General features: G+C 36.5%; 1 protein-coding gene across 1 annotated transcript in view; it reads left to right on the top strand.

Annotated features, from left to right (window-relative positions):
- The first annotated feature begins 1,760 nt into the window (after positions 1-1,760).
- Positions 1,761-21,966, top strand: part of CD96 (CD96 molecule) — a 104,541-nt gene continuing 84,335 nt past the window's right edge. Inside the window, exons 1-3 of the mRNA XM_031009878.3 lie at positions 1,761-2,124; positions 4,892-5,248; positions 21,333-21,457. Coding sequence (XP_030865738.1) covers positions 2,064-2,124; positions 4,892-5,248; positions 21,333-21,457 — 543 coding nt within the window. The 5' untranslated portion in view covers positions 1,761-2,063. The remainder of the gene's footprint in view (positions 2,125-4,891; positions 5,249-21,332; positions 21,458-21,966) is intronic.

Raw genomic sequence — 21,966 nt, forward strand, 5'->3', positions numbered from 1 at the left:
AGAGGCAAGAATTCTACTGAAAGTAAGTCTGTAGCACTGGAAAATAAACGACCATTTCCATGTTTCTGAGTTTACAGACTTTTTTGGAACAATTGTTTGGCTTTAATACAATAAAAGATAGGAGAAGTCTAAATACCCCAAAGAGGGTATTGTTCTTAGAGAATTCAATAAATGTATATTTGAATTGGTTTCTACTTAGGTAAATTCCTCTTAATATGAAAAATGGAACGAGATCATAGAATCCCTTCTTCGGGCTTGTAATGTGTCCTGATTTAATAGGGACACCAACGTGCAAATCAGGATCTTCATAGTGCATCTCCAGGACTATTTTTGCTGCTATGCTTCATAAAACTTTGATTTACTAGAATTTCCAGGGTCAATGGGAAGAGATGAAGCTACCCAGAGCAGTTATGTCTCTTCCTGCCCTTCTATAAAGGACTTTGAGTTCCCAGGCCTTCCCTGGAAAATCACTGTCAGTACTGCCTGACCCAATATCCCCAGTGACCTGAAACTCATGGGAAGTTGAGAAGGGGTGATAATAAAGGTTTGGGGAGCACTGGACTAGGCAAGCAGTAACTACATCTAAATTCTGCAAGAAATCATTAGCTGAGGAATACTGAATAAGTATGGCAATTATCACGGCAAGTATTTGCAGTGGTGGTATAGGGGGTGATCTGGACGTCCAGGAAGACAGTCACCCTTGTTTATTTACATGAAAACCTCTCTTCTCCCATCTAAATTTAATCTCCTGAATGGCAAAAGCATTTCCTTCTGTCTTAGCATCGTCCATATTCACCACGAGTCCTTGCATAGGAGAGATTGGTGTATACATGATGACAACCTGACGAAAATTATCTCCACCTCACTTGAAAAGAATTCCCATCTCAGGATTACAATTGGCCTTTTCATTTGTCTTTGGTCTTGCTAGGTGGTACGTATATTCTAGTAATGAGATTAGGGTCACAGGATATTTTAATCATTCATACGGTTGTATGAAGACACACATGTTTATTTGTAGTTATTCTTTGTCCATCAAACTTACAGTAGTCCTCAGTCTAATGCTTGTTTTCTTAATGTTGGAGGGTGATGACAGCCTATTTTATCTCAGGCTGAAAAACTAATACAATTAAATCAGAGAATCATAGCAGGGAATAGTCATCATGTTCTACGAATAGCCAGACATTTTTACCAAGGGGTCACTTTCCTGAAACCTGTTTGCGGTTCTCTGTAAATAGAAGTAACTAGGCAGATGTAATAAGCATAATAGCTCACTGAGGTGGGAATTCTCTGCCTTTGGATTCTGATTGTTACTGCCTTGCTTTGGCTTAGGCATGGATAAGCTCTTCTGTGGTGAACAAAAATGGCCTCCTGCCAACCTGGTGGGAGACTTCCCTATCTGACCTCCAACCTTCCCTCGTCTTCCCAGACGAGGGGTAGAAAAGTAGCCCTCACTCCTCCACTCCCAGGAAATGTGCATTTCCCTGCAAGAGGAGAGACAATAAAATTTGGTTTGATAGCTGACACTATTCCCTGTTACTTTTCAGATTTTATTAAAATTAAATGTGTTAATTCTTTGTTCTTTCACCCCAGGGCAATTCTGGAAAGAAAACATATCTTAAGATTGAACAGAAAAACTATTATGAAAAACACCAAGCTCACATTTGTTAAATGACTTTGTGCTCTTGAAAAAAAATGCATAAAAAGCACATTGCTAACTGCTCTGCGTGATATCCTTTGTTTGGATTTTAGACGCAGCTTGACTGACACAGAGATCCTGAATAAGAGACTCTTTGGATACTGAAAAGTCTCTTAAAGAAGGTGATACACAAATTTCAGAGAACAATTTCAACATTGTTCTGTCGAACGTTATACTCAGTCCTGAACCACATTACTTTCCTGTCTACGTTTCATTTCCTGGGGGCTTGCCAAGTGATAAACAGACCCAGGCGTGTGTGGTAGATTTCGGGTTTTTTAGCACGAAGTGGGTGGCTGGAGTTTGCTTGAAAACATCAATTGACTTTGTGATCATTACGGAAATGCTGGTGTAAGGTGTTCAGAAGACAATGGAGAAAAAATGGAAATACTGTGCTGTCTATTACATCATCCAGATACATTTTGTCAAGGGTAAGACTTCCAGTTGTCCCTTCTTGTCGGATGGGCCGCTTTAGGGGCGGATGGGGCCTCTGTTCATTTAAAATGCCTTGTGACTGCTGCTGAAATTGATCACCAAAGGACAAATCATTACTAAGGGTTTCAGTTATGTATTTAAGCGGCAGGTATAAGAGAGATGCTAGAATCTAGAAATGATTACTAATGAACACTAAAAATAAGAAGGGAATGGGTCATTTGTGCCACTGCTCTGAGGCATTTTCACCCATTTCCTTTCTAACAGGATCTCTGGAGTAATTGGCAAATTGTGTTTCTTGGAAATGAAATGCTCTCCAAATGGTAGCCAAAACAACTGCAGAAAAATTAAAAATTACAAAGCCATCAACGCTCAGAGATCCTTGTTTAACTTTTTTCTCTCTCAAGTACTCTCTTTCTTTTGGATATAACAAGTATTTCTCATCCAAATACTAAGGTCTTTGGGAGTTGAAAACATGTTGAATTTTAATGAGGCATGTGTAGGTATGAACCTGGGAGACAAAGTGGAATCCTTATGACAGTGGGAACGAGAGCCTTATGGGCCTATTTAAAAAGAGAAAGAAGCAAGATTAGTTCTGTATTCCACAGTATGAGAGTATTATAGTAAGCCTGAGTGTCTTAAGAATTAACTGTGCTTTTCAGATATAGCATGAAAATATTAAGGAGAATTTCTAAATCAAAAGAGATTTGGAATATAATGCTGTAGATAGGATCAGAGCCATATTTTCAAGCAAAGGATAGCTCACAGGAAGTTACATTAAACTGTACTAACCTCTGCCTACCAAACTTTTGCATCCACAGAAGTATGATAATTCCCATTTGTCAAGTACTTTTACTTTTAAGAGGCTTGTTTCTTCTCAGTTGCTTGTCATCTTTTTATCTTTTCCTTTTGTGAGCTTCAGTGGTACTTGTCACAATAATATATATCATTTCTGTAACAGGATTCCATGTTAATTCTAAAACTGAGGCCAACACTATTGAAGGCATGTCACAGTCTCAATGCTTAACCCATTTTAAGTGTCCTGTATCACTTGGTCAGACTGCTGATGGGAAAGAGACTCTGCTTATGTCTAGTATTTCAGACCATCGATTAGAGGTGATACTAAGTGGAACCTCTACCTAAGGTTAGACGAGGTCCTTTCAATCCTTGTATATTGAAAGTGAAATTTCTCACTCTAATCAACTAGACTGAATTTGGGAGACAGTTTGGAAGTTATGTGGAAGGAAAATAAAATGAAATAAGTAATAATAAAGTTTAAAATAATAAACATAACATAGGTAATAGTTAACATTAAGTATAGGTTACTTAGAAGTTATATGTAGGCTAAGAAATTTAAGTAGCCCCTCCCAGCATTGCTAACAAGTTGCAGCTGCGAGCTTATCTCAACCTTCCAAGCTTCTTGCCTGCCCCCAGACCCCCACATATTTCTGTAACTCCTGTTTTACCTTACCCCATCCCTGTCTAGCTTCAAGATTGACTGGTCAAGATAACTAAATTGTAAGTTTTCTCAGAATTGTCACGGGTTAAATAATTTACTGTCTTTGCCTGAAACCTGTATCTTGCCTTGTTTTCCCGCCTCAAACGACATATAAGCAAGCCTGCTTTCTTTGTCAGAGTCAGCAGCCATTTTGGGCATGAGTCTGCTGTGGGCCTGGATGCCTGAATTAAATAAAGTTCCCTTTGGTCTCCAAAGGTCTCTTTGTCTTCCTTGGCTGGAGGTTTACTGTTATACTTATGAGGGTTATAGAAAGACCACAGACTCTGGGCAACTGAATTCATTCTTTTACTGGAGGTGTGACTTTTTTTGTTTTGTTTTGTTTTTTTGTATTTTTTTGAGATGGAGTCTCACTCTGTTGCCAGGCTGGAGTGCAGTGGAGTGCCAGGCTGGAGCCAGCCTGGATTATAATAATACAGGCTCACTGTAACCTCTGCCTCCCAGGTTCAAGCGGTTCTCCTGCGTCAGCCTCCCAAGTAGCTGGGACTACAGGCGTGCACCACCACGCCCAGCTAATTTTTGTATTTTTAGTAGAGACGGGGTTTTGCCGTGTTGGTCAGGATGGTCTGGTTCTCTTGACCTCATGATCTGCCCGCCTCGGCCTCCCAAAGTGCTGGGATTACAGGCGTGAGCCACCACGCCAGGCCTGGAGGTGTGACTTTGAGCATACTGTTTCATCTCTCTGTGGCCCAGTTTCTTCCTCATAAAAAGGGGTTAACAACATCACCTATGGCGTGTGAGGGGGATTAAACAAGATAAGATATGAAAGGCCCTTGTAAACATGTATTTTTCAAAGAAATTGCTATACACATATCATTTATTTTTGCAGTTTCAGAAAGCATCGCGTGTGTATTATATTCAGCTGTTGTTTTATAACCCAAAAAGCCAATTATATTAAACGTAAGAAGAATCGTCATACTAAGTTTGCTGGTGTGCTTCAATTTTCAAATAGGCTTAATTTTATTCACAGGTAGTCAGAAACCTTCAATTATATTTTGGTCAGACCAACACATAGATAAATATTTAGAAGTCAGTAATTGCCTCTAGCTTCTCTACGTAAATGCCTCCTCATTTATATTGTCTCATGCATCTCTATCTGAGTGAGACACAAGCTCTACTCTATTCCTAAAGCAGGCAGGGAGAAATTTCCTCAGTTGCTCCCCTCACCTTACTGAAGTGACTAGGGTTTTTAATTAAGAGTCATTCTATGTGAATTATTTAAACTCATGGCTCATGTTCTTTCTTTTCAGGAGTTTGGGAAAAAACAGTCAACACAGAAGAAAATGTTTATGCTACACTTGGTTCTGATGTCAACCTGACCTGCCAAACACAGACAATAGGCTTCTTCGTGCAGATGCAATGGTCCAAGGTCACCAATAAGGTAGACCTGATTGCTGTCTATCATCCCCAATACGGCTTCTACTGTGCCTATGGGAGACCCTGTGAGTCACTTGTGACTTTCACAGAAACTCCTGAGAATGGGTCAAAAGGGACTCTGCACTTAAGGAATATGTCTTCTTCAGTCAGTGGAAGGTACGAGTGTATGCTTATTCTGTATCCAGAGGGCATTCAGACTAAAATCTACAACCTTCTCATTCAGACACATGGTAAGCATAACTGGTAGAGGGATGTGCTTTCATTCAGCTCTCTCTCATTCAACAAATGTACATTGTAAGAAAAGCAAGGTTAGGCATGGTGCTCAGCATACAAAGGTTGAGCAGAAAGAGCTATTGTCTGATAAGAGAGACAGGAAGTGACCACAGCATTTAAGTAAATAAATGTAAACTTGCAACAGTGATAAGTGTCGATAATAAATACTGTAACAGTCTTGTGAAGGAGCATATCACAGAGCCCATTGAAATTGTCCTTGAGAAATTAACACCATAGCTTAAGTCTAAAGAATGAGTAGACACTACCACAATTTAGGAGGTGGGGCTGAGGCAGAGTGGGATTGTGAGTAATCCCAGAGAGAGAAAAGAGCTTGCATGAAGCTCTTTGGAGTGTTTGAAGAAATGGGAAAATGCCAGTGGGACAGCAATACAGCAATTAAAGGATAAGGCAGGTAAGGACCAGATCATGTTGGACCTGGTCAGCTTCCCTTTTAAAAGGTTTCTATTTTGATCTCAGAACCATGAGAAGACATGGAAGTATTTCCAACAAAAGGATGGCATGACATTTATAGGCTGACTGTATTTGCGTTGTTTAAAAAAAAAAAGTCATACTGACTTTCGTGTGAAAATGAGGTGAAGATGGACAAGAAGGAGAAGGTAGAGACAACTCAGGAGACCACCTCAGTAGCCCAGAAAAGAGAGAGTGGTAGTTCAGGTCGATATAGAAGGAAAATGGCAAATTTTGTGCATTGGGCATAAAACAGATATGATCATAGAGAGAATATAAGACAAGGGCAGTATGAAGGAAGGAGAGAAAGAAGTTAAAGGTGACATCTGGGTGTCTGGCATGCACACCTGAATGGTAGGGCTATTCACTGTGATGGAAGGTAAAGGAAGGTTTGTGGGTGAATTTATGAAAGTGATTCTGGGTATACAATATTTAGTCTAGGGCAGGTAAAGGGACAAAGGAAGCTGCTAACTATGAAGCATTCACACCAAACATACTTTGGAGGCCTGCATTTAGAAGTGGGAATCCTAGATTTAAGTTCTAGCTCCTTTCTGAATAGAAATAAAATTTGACTTGGGGCCTATGGTGTAAATTCTCTGAGCCCATTTGGAAAATGATTATAATAATGCCTGCCCTAAATTACCTGGTCCTAAAGTCAATGATTTTCATTTCTGCTAATGGAAAACAATGAAAGTGAAAGCCAACAGATGCAAAATGCACTGGCAGTGGACTGGTTCTAACTCAGGGCAAAGTGGCCTGGTAATATAAGAAAAAAAAATAACTCGTGAAGGTCATATTAAAGGGGGCATAGAGCTGTCCAGAACAAACAACACGTATGGATTTATAGCCTCCTCTCCATGTCTTATAACTTACTTGCATTAAAAATATGCTGTTGGAACAGTCCACCTATAGGCCAAGGTCCCATCAACTACTATCTTATAATGCCCAATTCCCTTGCTGTTTTCCAGGAGGAAAACACACCACACACACACACACACACACACACACACACACAGACACATACACACACACACACACACACACACGCACTTCAGTTCAATTAAGGATGGAGTGGAGTGGGATTGAAGTAAAAAGAAATGGAAGACCTATATAGAAAACTGTTTAGCTGTACATAGTTTGATTCAGGTAGCCTGTATTTGGGTATTGGCTCTATCATTTACCATACATTTCATCATTCCCAAGTTGTTTCAAGTTTCTTACATAACAAATATGGATAATTATAGTGCTTTCTTTACAGGTATCACTAGCTTGGTGATTAAATGAGATAATCTGTGTAATGCACTTAAACATATAGTTCCTGCTGAAGGATAAGAGTTTGGTAAATGGTAGTTTTGAATTAAGAATAGTAATAATCATATTGAGCAAATTCTATTTCTCAGTTCTAATTAAATATGAGCGCTGCTCCTTCTTTTTATATATTGACCTCATTTGGAACCCAGTAAGACATTTGCCATGTAATGTTAGTACAAGTACACATTGACCTTGGTTTCATACATAGATTTTTTTGTACATTCTGCCTGAACCAGTCAATACTATTGCCTCACGGAGGACTCAGTGTTTCCTTCACTGAGACTTGGCAACATGGACTGATGTACCTTATAGGAAATAGAATATGTGATGCCACAAAATGAAGACAGCAATGGAGAACAGATATTATATTATCCAGAAAGGAGGATGGTGTTGCCTTTAAAGAAAATGTATTTCTTAAAATAAAGAGAACCAAGGGAGTTAAGCTTATAGCTACTAAAAACTGCAGATCACTGGAGAGGCAGAAACCTAATCTATACTTTTCGCGGTTGGAAAATTTCCGGTCTTCTGAATGTAACTTTGCTGCTGTCATCTGGATCAGATGAAAAGCAATGGCCTCAGTGTTAGAGAAATGGTTCTGGTATTGTGCTTTTGGGTACAAAGGGAGTAAAATAGAAAAGAGCAAAACAGAAGGGGGAAACATCCTTCACCACAGAGTGACCAAAAATGTAAGCCTGATATGGAGCTACAGAGTAGGCAGCTGACTAAAGGGAGGCAGTTGCCATCTGAGAGCTCTGTCAAGTTCACAACCAATAGCATATTTTCTTTTTACCTTTTACTGTTTTGATCTTCTCTTGCTTCTTCTCCTCTCACTTGTACAGTTTTCTTTTTATACCCCTGTTCAGTCTTTAAGTTTACAAGCTAGTTGGGTAAGCAAAACGCACCTGAAGTGCAAACACTTATATAGTACATAAACAAATGCAAATTGAAGTGGTGCATAAGAACCTAATTTGAAAATGCTGAGGGACTTGAGGTGTTTGAGTTGATCATCTCTTCCTGTTTCTTTTCTGTTGCTGTTTGAGTCATTCTCTCTTGTCTGCTCACAACACAGTGTGTGTCTAAATCCTGTTCCCATGTTCCCCAAGGGCCTAGCTGTGAAAGGATTCTGTTCTCTTTTCACAATATTTTGTCTCTGTGTGTGTCTTAGTGCTCTGAGGTTGTGGACAAGAGTGGAAATATAATAAACAGTGTGAGGTTTGCCTCTTTTTCGCTTTCACTTGACAGAGTTTCCTCATAGGTTAGGAGCTTTTCAGTCACTCCAAGAAATGCAGTTCTCTGAGTTAAGCCTTGGATTGTCATCATCTAGATTTCATTCATTTGAATGCTACTGGATCCCATAATGCTTCAGATTGTAAGATTTTGGTGCATTTTAAAATTTGTAGTTATTAAGATCAGTTATAAGAGTATAACATGGCTTTAATTTACTAGTTCACAGTAAATGCCTTGGTGGGCTGTTAATGTTATTGGAAGCAGTAGTAGCAGTGAATGTGGTTGGAGAAGTCATGGTCCTGGAAGTAGTAGTAATAGTAGCAATAAAATTTTCATACTACAATGTTGATAAGCTTGGTCTAAAACATGTTGTTATCCTGTCTAGTTTGTATTGAGCCTGAATGCTGGCTCTTCTTAAATTCCTGTATTTAGTCTTTATCCAACAAGTGTTTTTGAGTGCTTACAGTGCTAGACACCGGGCACTAGGCACAGAGTAGGCATATATGCATGACTATGTCTTCATGAATCACAAAGTTCAATAGGAAGAAGTTGACATTCATCAAATAAGCAAACAAATATCAAATTGCAACAGTGAGAAGTGCTTCAGAAGTGAGGAAGTAGTGTATGAGAGGGTATAATAGGAAAATCAGAAAAGACTTTCTTTACTTTGTCCTTTCCTTTCCTTTCCTTTCCCCCTTCCTTTCATTTCCCTCTCTTCTCCCCTTCCCTCTCTTCCCCTCCCCTCCCCTCTCCTTTCCTTTCCTTTGGAAGTGCTGCTTCAACTGGAGTTAACCAAGTGAACACAGAGCTTTACAAAGAACAGGACATGCAAAGGTTCTATGGGGGAAGGAAGTTATAACAACTGGGTAGGCAGGGGAGATTTTAAAAGGTATTATGGCTGGAGCAGAGGGATTACAGGTGAGGCAGTTGACGATAAGTTTAGAAAGATTGATTAGTCCATTTAAGGAGTTTTGTCTTTATCCTAAGAGCTGTAGGAACTAATTAAAAGGTGGTTGTTTTGTTTGATTTTTTTTGTTTTGCATTTCAAAAATGCATCTTTGTGGTTCAAGTGTAGAGAATGAATTGGAGAAGGCAGAGAGGATAGTGTGGATCAGTTAGAAGACAACAGTAGAAAGCTACATGAGAGATGCTGGTACCATTAAGTACAGTGGCGATAAACTAGAAACAGAAGAATGTTTAGATTAGAAACTTGTGTAGGAGATTCTCCCCACAGGATCAGTGGTGGATTGCCTATGTGAAGGAAGGAATAAAAAGCAGCGTCAAGGATGATGCTTTAATTTCTAATATGTGACACAGAAAAAATAGGGGAACATTGTATTAGGGAACACTGGAAGATGATCAGATCATACAGAAATTATTTTGCATTTAATCTTATAGATGTTGAGTTAGGCATGAAGTTGTGACATACAGAAGATGTTAGGTAAACTGGATATACAATTTCAGATCTAGGAGAGAGGTTTAAGCTGAAGATACAGAGTCATCTGAGTGTGAGTGCTAACTAAAGTTCTGGGAGTGAAAGAAATCCTCTAGGAAGAGAAAATCAAGCAAGAAAAGCCATGTGGCACTTCAGCAGAGTCCATGGTGACGGATGGAGAAAGGTGAGTCTTCAGAGGGTAATGAAGAGCAATTAAAGAGGCAAAAGTAGAATCAGGAGTGAATTGGGTCACAAAAACCTGGAAACATATTACATAAAAGGAATAGCCATCAATTATAAAGTTTCTAAGAAGATAAAATAGTCATTCGAATGTACTTTAAAACATGAAGTTTTTTTTATTACCTAACAGGAACTGTTTGATGGCATTATGGAATGGAAGTCAGGCTGGAGGGAGAAAAGGAATGAGTGGGAGGCAAGGAAATGGGGACAGCACATTGATATGACTTTCAAGAAATCTGCCAGTAGTAACAGAAAGAGTAGATAGAGGTGTTCAAATGCGGGATTCTGCTGATACTGCAGTAGTGATGGTGGTGGTGGTTTCAATTAATAAGAGACACTTGACCGTGCTTCAAAGTTAATGGGCAGGATCTAGTTGAAAAAGGGTAGTTAAATACACAGTATGGAAGACAAAATAATAAACCAAGGTTTCTAAGAAAATGGGGACAATGATACTCACAACACAAGTAGGACTACCCCAACATTGAAAAAAAAAAAGAACAGTTTTTTTTATTGTAACAGGAGGGAGGGAAAATAAGATGAGTGCATACGATGAGGGAGGTGCTGTCTTCTATTTCTCTAAAATAGGAAACAAAACCATCTTCAGCTAGAGAGAGGAAGGAAGCTTCAGAAAAGAAGATTGAGGAAGGTTTGAAATAGCTGCTATGGATAGAAGGGAAATGGATTCACTAAGTTAACACATTTGGATTTTTGGTCTGTGTTGAACATCCATTTGGGTATGGTATGAAATGGTAGTGAAAACAATTTGCACAAGGCTTTCTCCAGCAGTGATTGGCTGCTTGAGTCTGGGAATTAAAAAGTACATAGTGCCACATTTGGATTCCTTTTTAGATTGTTGCCAAAAGGAAAACAAAAAGGCCAAGGAATTGCGGCATAAGCAAAAATATTATTGACATAATGCACTATAGAACTTTAGCTTGATAATAAGAGATGCAAAGAAAAAATAAAGCTGGTGATTTGGAAAAAAGTAGAGTGATTAACTCATTAAAAGACCAATGAGGTTGGAGAACAGTTGAAATGAAACTGGTTGCACAAACTGGAAGAAGAGATGTTTGTAGGTCTGAATTTGTGATTTTGTAGATGAGCTATTTTAGATGATAACAAGATCCAAGATGTGATTGTGAGAGCAGATTGCTAAGATGAAGTGGAGACAATTAATGAAGATGACAGTGGGAAGAACTGAGAGTCCAGGTATTGGAGAAGTCATCTGCATGGTCACTGAAAGCACCTAGGTTATGTCAGGTTTGGGGCTGCAAAATATTGCAATCTACATAATAACATTTTCAAAGAATAACGGAGTGTGATTGGGAGATTACAGCAGAAGTTGACAAACTTTTTCTCTGAAGGGTCGTGCTATGCTTTGAATATTTGTCCCCTTCAAAATCATTTTGAAATTTATTGTCATTGTAACAGTATTAAGACATGGGACCTTCTTTTTCTTCAAATTTTATTTTAAGTTCAGGGGTACATGTGCAGGATGCGCAGGTTTGTTATATAGGTAAATGTGTGCCATGGTAGTTTGCTGCACAGATCATTCCATCACCCAGGTATTAAGCCCAGCATCCATTAGCTATTCTTCCTGATGCTCTCCTTCACCCCACCACACCCTCCGACAGGCCCCAGTGTGTGTTGTTCCCCCTCATGGGTCAGAATGATTTATAACAGAATGATTTATATTCCTTTGGGTATATACCAGTAACGGGATTGCTGGGTCAAATGGTATTTCTGCCTTTAGGTCTTTGAGGAATGGCCACACTGTCTTCCACAATGGCTGAACTAATTTACACTCCCACCAACAGTGTAAAAGCATTCCCTTTTCTCAGCAACTTCACCAACATCTGTTCTTTCTTGACTTTTTAATAACAGCCATTCTGAGTGGTGCAAGATGATATCTCCTTGTGGTTTCGATTTGCATTTCTCTAATTATCAGTGATGTTGAGCTTTTTTTCATATTTGTTGGCTGCATATATGTCTTCTTTTGAGGAGTGTCTATTCATGTCCTGTGCCCACTTTTTAATGAGGTTGTTTTTTTTCTTGTAAATTTGTTTAAGTTCCTTTGTAGACACTGGATATTAAACCCCAGGCCCTTTAAGAGGTGATTAGGCCATAAGGGCTCCACTCTCCTGGAAAAGATTTGTGGCAATATAAAAATGTGTGTTTGGCCCCCTCTTTTCTCTCTGTGGCTCTTCTGCTCTTCTGCCATGTGGGGAGCAGCATTCCTCCCTCCGAGGATGCAGCATTCAAAGTGCCATCTTGAAAGAGGACACTGGGCTCTAACCAGACACCAAACCTGCCGATGTTTTGATCTTGGACTTTCCAGCCTCAAGAACTGAGATAAATGAATATGTTTTTTAATAAGTTACATAATCTCAGATATTCTTTTGCAGCATCACAAAACAGACTGAAATAGTCCAAATACTAAATATTTCAGGCTTTGTGGTCCATGTAGTCTCTGTCACAACTACTCAACTCTACCACTGTTGCATAAAAAGCATCACAGAGAATATGTAAATGAATGGGCCTGACTATGTTCTAATTCAACATTATTTACAAAAATTGGCAACAAGCCAGATGGCCCACAGGCCAAGGTTTATGACCTCTGAGTTAGAGGATAATAGCAGTGAATCAAGGAAGAAAGGGATTGTTTGGTTTTTCTTAAAATATGTTGCTCATAACTGACAATACTGGTACTGGAGACGGTTTTAGGTGATTCATGAAACAACTATAAAAGCTTTAATTGTGGAAAACTCTAAACAATATACAAAAATTACATAGAATAATTAATTTCCCACATACTGAACATAAAACTTCAACAATTATCAACTCATAGGGAATCTCATTTTATTTAAACCCTTATCAACTGCTGCCTTCCAAGATTACTTTGGAGAAAATGCAAGACTTCTTGTTTATTTTAGTATGAATCTTTAAAAGATAAAGATGTCATTTAAAAAAAAGCCATAATCTACCACCAAAACTAAAAAAAAAAATTAGTATTTAATATTATTCAATATCCCATCAGCCTGATAATGCTATATTTTGGTTTTTTTTAAATTAGGATGCAGATAAACTAGATATATTGTGATTATTTGGAAATTCCCTTTTAATCTGAAAGCTATATTACATTTGTTATTTTTCCTTTGCAATATATTTGTTGAATAAATTTGATGATTTGTCCAGCCTGGATTTTGCTCTTATAGTCTCACAGTATCTCTATGTTTTCACCTTATAGTTAGACTCATAGACTCTAAGTTATCTTATATTCTTGACAGAGATTTGATCACATTTAGGTTTTCTTTTTTCTTTTTTGTTTTTTGGCAAGACTATGTGATAGATGATGTATAGTTATATGAGAGGCACAGAATTCTGGTTACATGATATTAAGAGCCACTGGTGAGCATTGCCTACATCCATTAAATCATTATGATTTGCCAAATAGAAATATTCTATCATTCCCTAATTTATTAGCTTAAGTATTTCTATAAAGAGAAACTTCCTCTCATCAACTTATTACTTATTTGATGTATAGTTTGTATAAGAAAAGCAGAATAGATACTTGATTCTTTCCCTTTAATCACCAGTTTTAAAAATGAGTTGGTTAACTAGTATTTTTAGAAAGTAACCCATAAGTATTTTATGTTAAGTATCATGAATTCATATGAACTTAAACATACTGATGAATTTCAATTCATTACGGTTATTATCCTTATTTTACTGAAAATGTCCCATATATAAAACCTATTAATCCTTTGTTATATAAGTTGCAAATATTTTCCCAGTTTGTCATTTATTCTTACTTTCTTATATTGTTTGCAATGCAGCATGTTTCTTATTTTTATTAAATAAAATCTATTACTCTTTTCCCTTATTGGTCCTAATTTTAAGTTTTGGTCAAGAAAAGTCTTCTTCATTTCCAAATTATATAAGAATTTGCTCATAATTTCTGATACTTGCATGCTTTCTTTTATGAGCATTTAAATTTGTAATGTTAGGTTTCTGGTGCAAAATAAAAACACCTAAATTTACATTTTTATATATCTCTAATGCCTTCCTCTATATTTTCTACTTTTTTTCCCTTCTGTGATTCAGTTAGGTATTGACCTGTCTTCCAATCATGAACTCTATCTCTATGATGTCCAATAAGTTTTTACCCCATCAAATTAGTTCTTAATTTCTGATATTGTATTTTTAAGTTATTTGATCACGTTTGATAGATTTTTAATTTTCGATAAATTTGTCCACCTTTTGATCTACTTCCTCCATTTCTTCTCTGTTTTCTTGAGTATATGAAAAAGAGTTATTTTAAATCTTTGTTGGATAACTCCAAAGTCAGAAGCATTTGTTTGTCTGTTCCTATGTCTATTTTTCTCTTATTTTCTTTTTTTGCAACTTGCTCCACTGTATCTCCTCTAAACCACTCTGTATTATTAAATATACTGCATCTATATCAAACTATAAAGTACACATATATAATAATATATGTATTAAACTCAACAGTTCAGTGTTAAATTAAGGATTTAAAGCAGCAGTACCCAACTTTTTGACACTAGGGACCGGCATGGAAGACAACTTTTCCATAGACCGTGGTGGAGGGGGATGGTTTGGGGATGATTCAAGCCTATTACATTTATTGTGCACTTTATTTGTATTATTATTACATTGTAATATATAATGAAATAATTATACAGCTCACCATAATGTAGAATCAGTGGGAGCCCTGAGCTTGTCTTCCTGCAACTAGATGGTCCCATCTGGGGGTGATGGGAAACAGCAACAGATCATCAGGCATTAGATTCTCATAAGGAGCACACAACCTAGATCCCTCAAATGCGTAATTCACAATAGAGTTTGCACTCCTATGAAAATCTAATGCAGCCACTGATTTGGCAGGACACAGATCTCGGATGGTAATGCAAGTGATGGGGAGTAGCTGTAAATACAGATGAAGCTTTTCTTACTCGCACACTGCTCACCTCCTGCTGTGTGGCCCCGTTCCTTAACAGGCCACGGACAAGTACCAGTCCATGGTCCAGGGGCTAAGAACCCCTGATTTAAAGAATTTCATGTTCTTTAACGAAATTAAGAGAAAAGAAAAAATAAATAAATGTATGTATAGTTTTTATTTACTCACATATAAACACTACATATATAATTTTTCATATTTACTCACGTATTTACCATTTTTTGTGCTCTTTATTTTATCCCATGAATTGGAGTTACTGTTTGTTGTCATTTCTTTTCAGCCTGAAGGACTTTAGTATTTCGTGTAAGACAAATCTACTTGCAATGAATTCTTTCAGATTTTTTCATTTTTAATTTTAAAGGACAATTTCAATGGATGTAGAATTCAGAGTGGATTGTTTCTCTTTCTTTTAGCATTTTGAATATATCTTTCGATCTCCATTATTTCTGATTAAAATGAGCCACTAGTTATATTATTAGTCTGCTGAATGGGATGAGCTTTTGTTTTTGTTTGTTTGATTGGTTGGTTTTTGCTCCTTTCAATTGCTACTTTTATAATTTAGTCTTTCTTTTTGGCTTTCAGAAGTTTGATTATGATGTGTCTTTTGGCTTTCAGAAGTTTGATTATGGGTGTCTCTTTGTGTTTGTCCTATTCAGGTTTTGTTAAAGTTCTTGGATGTGTAGATTAATTTTAAGGAAGTTTTTAAATAATCAAATATGTGAAGTTTTTGGCCATTTTTTCTTCAAATATTTGATCCATCCCCTTACTCTTTCACTTCTTTTTCTACTACTCCTGTTTCATGTATGTTACCATACTTGATACTGTCCTATATGGCTCTGAAGCTGTTTTCATTTCTTTCAATCCTTTTTCTCCCTTAAGATTAGATAATTTATATTGAACAATGTTCAAATACACTAATTCTTTCTTTAGCCATCTCAAATTTGCTATTGAGAACATCTAGTAAATTTCTTATTTTTGTTACTGACATTTCAACTCTAAAATATACATTTGCTTCATTTTATAGCTTTCTATTTCTCTACTAACATTTCCTATTTATTGAGTCATTGTCATATTTTGCTTTAATACTTTGAATAGACTAATAACAACTTCTTTGAAGTCTCTTAAATTCAACACCTGGGTCCACCCAGATTCAGCTGCAATTACTTTTTTTCCTGATTATCGGTCACACATTCCTGTTTCCTCCATGTCTCATAATTTTATGTTGAAAACTGGACATTAAAAAATATATATATATTTATAGACAGACTATAGAATATATATATATGTTGCAACTCTATATTATGTCTTATTTAGTTTCATTTTGTTTCATTTTAGTAACTTATCTATGCTTAAATTGAATGTCTCCTTTGCAATGCAAGGCCATTGATCTCTCTTCTCAGATTTTTATACTAATAGTTATTTTTTAATTTGGCTTGCAAGAAGTTGCCCCTGCATTGGCAAAGCCACTTTATTGGTCCAGCCATGATTTTGGCAAAAGTTATGCTCAAATACTTAAATCCATTAGGCTTCCACTCTGTATGAATAGATTTGTGTGTCAATCAGGGAGTGCATTCAAAGTTGCAGCCAGTTATCCAGACTTCCTGGGCTTTTACATTTTGCTAGGCTCTTTCGGGTCTCCCTGACTCAGTGTGTAGTTTCCTAGTCAGGGTATAATCTGTGAAGTCCTTATCTTAGCCATTCCATGACTCTAGTTTCCAGGATCTCCATGTTAAAGGTCTTTCTGGTCTAGCACTGTCTTTGTTTTGTGCTGCTCTAACAGAATACCACAGACTGATACTTTAGAAAGGATAGACATTTATCTTCTCACAGTTCTGGAGGTTGAGAATGTCCAAGATCAAGCCATTGACATCTGGTGAGGGCCTGCTTGCTAAATCCTCTGGAGGGGAGAAATGCCATGTCCTCACATGGTGGAAGACAGAAGGGCAAGAGACAAAAGGGGAATCAACTCGCCCTTTTATAATGGCATTAATGCCACTCATGAGAGCTCTGTCCTATCACCTCCCAAAGGTTCCACCTTCTAATACTGCCACAATGGCAACCAAATTTCAACATGCATTTCAGAGGACAGAAGCATTCAAATCATAGCAGCCACTCACTCCAAATGGGAATACAAACCCAAACTAACCAAGCTTCAGGTTTTTGGCACCTACGAAGTTTGCTCCTGTTATGGGAAAAGGTGAAAGGTTTCTATCCCTAGACCTAATTTAAGTCTGCCCATTGCGGAAAAAAAGCTGCTGGTTTTTGCAACCAGCTCCATGTGGCTAAAACTACATTTCTTAATGACCAGGTTGGAGAAGGGAATGGATGGAGCTGAGGCAAAAAGATTGAAGTCTCCTGCTGTTTTTACTAAAGCTCTAGTGATTTTTCAATAAGAAATGCTTTGCAATTTAATGACTACCTTTAGTCAATTTCCACAGCCCTAAAATTGTTGTTGTTTTTTTAAACACATTTCCCCAGTTTTGTACTTGTCTGTTTTTACTGACCTCCTCATGTCCCCATAACCAGAAGTCTCTCATTCCTACACCCCATATTTTGATATTTATATTGTATCTTTATTTAAAAACATATATTCATCACTATTCCCTTTGTTATGACAATTATATATTCTTAGTGCTAAAGGTAAATAGATAATCAACATTTACCACTAACCTTTATGTAAATGCATCTCCAGTCTGAAATGTATTATATTGGAGAATCCTCAGGAAAGGCTCATAGCAGCAATATTCTCTGAGTTCTTGCGTAACTCTAACATCTTTCTGTAGTCTTTATTAAAAAAGACTTTATTAAAAAACAATATAAAATCTTTGGCTCACATTTTCTTTCCCTGAGTATATTAACTGTGTTACTCTATTGTTTTCTGGCAGAGGACTGCTATCAAAAAGCTAATAACAATCAGATTTTCTTTCCCCATGTTTGACTTTGCTCAATACTTTTATACGAACATGCTTAAAGTTGTCCATTCTGGGTCTATTTTCCTATTTTGCAGTATAATCGTTTAATGTGCAGTTTCTAGTCATTTTAAATTTTATTATATTTTTCTTGAATTATAGTTTTTAATATTTGTTCTGTTCCATTGCTTTCGTCTTTTTTCTTTAATGTCTTTTATTGCACATATATTTTTATATTCTTTGCATATCATTTCCTTTGAATCTCTTTTATCAACTTTTTTCTTTTTTTATAATTACATATTGCTTTATTTATTTCAAAATTTCTCTCATTCTATTTTGAAAATGAACTTTAATGAATTAACTTTTGTGTTTCTGTGTTTCTGGTTTTGTTCTAATTTTGTCTTAGTTTCTGGAATGATTTTTAAAAATTTATTATTTCTAACCCTTTCTTGAATTCCGTTACCTGTGTTTTGTAAGCTTTTTTCTTCCACTGGACTCATTGGGAACTTTCCAAAATTGTGCACAATTTACATCATTTTATTTCTTTTTGCTCATTTTGAATAATTTGGCTGTAGTTTTTATTTACTTTGTTGTCGTGTCTTGATAATATGCTCTCATTGTTGTAGGAATGTTATTTTGTTCTCTATTCTTTTTTTGCTTCTGGTATCTTTATAGGTTATTCTATCTCATTCCCTTTCTATCACTCATGCTTAAGTTAAATGCATTCTTATCACAGACGAGTGGGCCAGGCTAGCTTTTCTAGAGTGTTCAGTATCCCTAAAGCCGCCTCTTCTGTTAGTTTCAAGGTAAGTAATTTACCATTGTACTTTCTGAGTGTATTTCCTTTGCTTCTATCCCTCACTTTTACCTAAATTGCCTATTTGATTTCTCTTATTGGACCTGTCCTGTCTTATTGGATTCTATGTCCAGCAGTTTTTTCTCCCCATGGCATGTGTCCTGAGAAGTCCTTTCTGCTCCAGCACTGACAACCTTTTTCTTGTTTTTCTTGAAGACACTGGTGATTTGGTGCCCGCAAACTCTCTTCTCCATTTCAGCTACTATTCTTGGATCAATCTACCTGTCTTTCCAGTGATTACCTGTTACTAGGCAGAGGGAGGTGGTATGGGTTCTCTAGTCCTAAGATCCATCAGAAGCCCAGTTGATCTTCCTCTGTTTCTGCACAGTTGCTGGTAACACAGTGGTTTAGTAGATTTTTCCCCACCAATTAAGAGGGATGTGTTGTTATTTAGTGTTCTTGTAGATATGATCTATGTATTTTTAGTTTTGTTACCCTATTTATCCTCTTTGTTTTTATAGAGGGTTTCAGGTATATTCAAAAAGTAATGCCACTTATACTGCCAGCTTCCCAGATTCTGGACAAAATTTACAAAAATGTAATACTTATGTATTTGACTGATGTTCATTAAAATATAACTAACATATTTGGATTGCATGGACTTCAGAGATATTCAGCATATTTTAAATAAATATATATAAGTAAAATAATTACAATAATTTAAGAAGAAAATTAGATAGTAGTAATGGTCTTATGCAAATATGGCAAAAAATTATGATAGTAGAGATGGTGTAGAAACAACTCCATTTGGAAGTGCTGTGATAGCTAAGTGATTTTTTTTCCCCTTAAGGGACAGGGGTCTTTTTTTTCAATTATGGGCTTGGAGTACTATTTGGAAACAGCAGTGGAGAGCAAGGAAAGCACTGATCCCACCTCCAGAACTTGAGGAATTAGAGTGCAAGAAAATATATAACCACTATTTGGAAATGCTGTGGAGAAGATGTACCCTAACGGGAAGATCTGGTTTTAATTAGGAAAAGGAGGAGGAAAGAGTTATCGGTAAAGAAGATAGATGATATTGATAAGAGATTAAAATATAACAAAGATCTAAAGGCTAGATATAAAATTTATAAACAGAAATATGCCATTAAAATGTATACTGTTATATAGCATATATTTATATATATATTTATATATATAATTTTTAGCCCTAAATTGGTGCTTTAATCTTCAGTTTCCTTTTCCTTGATCAGAAAGACTATAAAACTTCATAACCTAGCCTTTGCCTTTTTATTTTGATGGACTAATATAAAAGTTATACTGTTTTATAACATATATATATACACAATGTTAGTAGCAATAAGAATGTTCATACTCAATGATCCATTAATTATACTTCAGAGAATTTATCTTAAGTAGCTGAATGGTCAGAAGAAAGCTATTAGCATGAGGATGATCCTTGCTATATAGCATGTAATGGCTTAAAATAAAGTAAAAAGTCCAAACTGAAAGAGCATAATGATTCAATAATTGGAAATGACTAAATGAATGATGATTAGTATATATGATAAAATGACATGAAGCCCCCATAAATTTAAATCACCAGTAGTTCAAGAATCACACAAAACATTCTAAAGTAACAACATATATAACATTCATCGGTAAACAGGATTGCAGACTATGAGAATACATGCATGTATGCAAACAAGATTTGAATATAGAAAAAAGAATATAAGATTTTTAGGATATTTGGATGGTAGAGTTGCCTTTATTTATAAACTTTTTTGATGCTACAGTTTAGTCACAAATTTATATGTATGTATATAAAACTTTCCCAATAGGAGAGACTACAAAATGGATATTTATCTTCTATTACCTTAAAAATGAAAATAATTAACACTGCTTCCTCAAAGTTTCCTTATATATGTTTGTGTCATTCCTTTGTGGGAGGAATGTTTATAAACTCTGGGAAGACTGTTAGATATGAAGACTGTAAAAAGAACAGATTTTTAGGGCAGGAAAACTATTATGTATGATACTATAACTGTGGATACATGTCATTATACATTTGTCCAAACCCATAGAATGTGCAAAATTAAGAGTAAACCCTAATGTAAACTATGAACTTTGGGTGATAATGAAGTGCCAGTGTGGGTTCGTTAATTGTAACAAAGGTACCGCTATGGAACAGGATGTCCGCAGTTCCTGTGGGGAGGCTGTGGGTGGGTAGAGGTAGTAGATATACTGGGAACTTTGTACTTTCTGCTCAATTTTGCTGTGAACCTAAAACTACTCCAAAAAATAAAGTCCAACAAAATAAAAAGACAGTTAAGGCTAGGTTATGAAGTTTTGTATTCTATCTGATCAAGGAAATGGAATCTGAAGATTAAAGCACCAATTTGGGGCCAAAGCAGAACATGCCAAATGATGAGTTTGATTCTGTTGGGGTCATTTCCTTGTAATTTTTCAGTGTTTAGCAACAATTCTGTGCTCCTCAGTGACTCCATTTAGCCACTTATACAATGAGGGCTATTGTGGGAGTTTGCCTCTCTGCTTCATAGGTGTACCCTGAGGACAGATGAATCCCTATACTAAAACTGTTTTTGTCTCTTTGATAAAAAGCACTTTACAAACCAATCAGAGATTCACATATTTTCTACCTTATGTTTTGTTACAGTTACACCAGATGAATGGAAAAGCAACCATACGATAGAAATAGAGATAAATCAGACTCTGGAAATACCATGCTTTCAAAATAGCTCCTCAGAAATTTCATCTGAGTTCACCTATGCATGGTCGGTGGTAAGTGTTGCCCTTTTCAGTGAATAACCGCAATGGTCTTTAAACATTAATGAAGTAAAATGAATAAGCAGTAATAATAGGGAAGGAAGCATACAAATAACAGGCAGGCATTATGCCAGTGGTGGGAAGAGGGGTAGGGAAGGAAGGAGAGGTCACTCAGATTCCTTCTCACAGGCAAACCTCTGAGTCTATGAATGCAGTGAATTAATTTGTAAATTTGCTTCTAAAGATTGATTTTTACTTCTATCTATATACCAAACCATGATTACAGAAAGAACAAAGTGTGATAGTGCCCTAGAAAGGAGCCATATTCAGCAGAAGCCCCTCCTCACAGATACTTGTTTCACAAACAACATATGCAGAGCTACAGACTCCTTTCTCCAAAAACACTTATTACTACATCCTGGGAAATATCCAACATTGGGTTAGATAGGGAAGCACAGACTCTAATGCTTGTGAAATATAAGCAGCAAATGTATATGAGACGAGCAGGCCTTGTATAAGAAATA

Source organism: Gorilla gorilla, chromosome 2 (assembly GCF_029281585.2).
Source record: "Gorilla gorilla gorilla isolate KB3781 chromosome 2, NHGRI_mGorGor1-v2.1_pri, whole genome shotgun sequence".
NCBI lineage: Eukaryota > Metazoa > Chordata > Mammalia > Primates > Hominidae > Gorilla > Gorilla gorilla.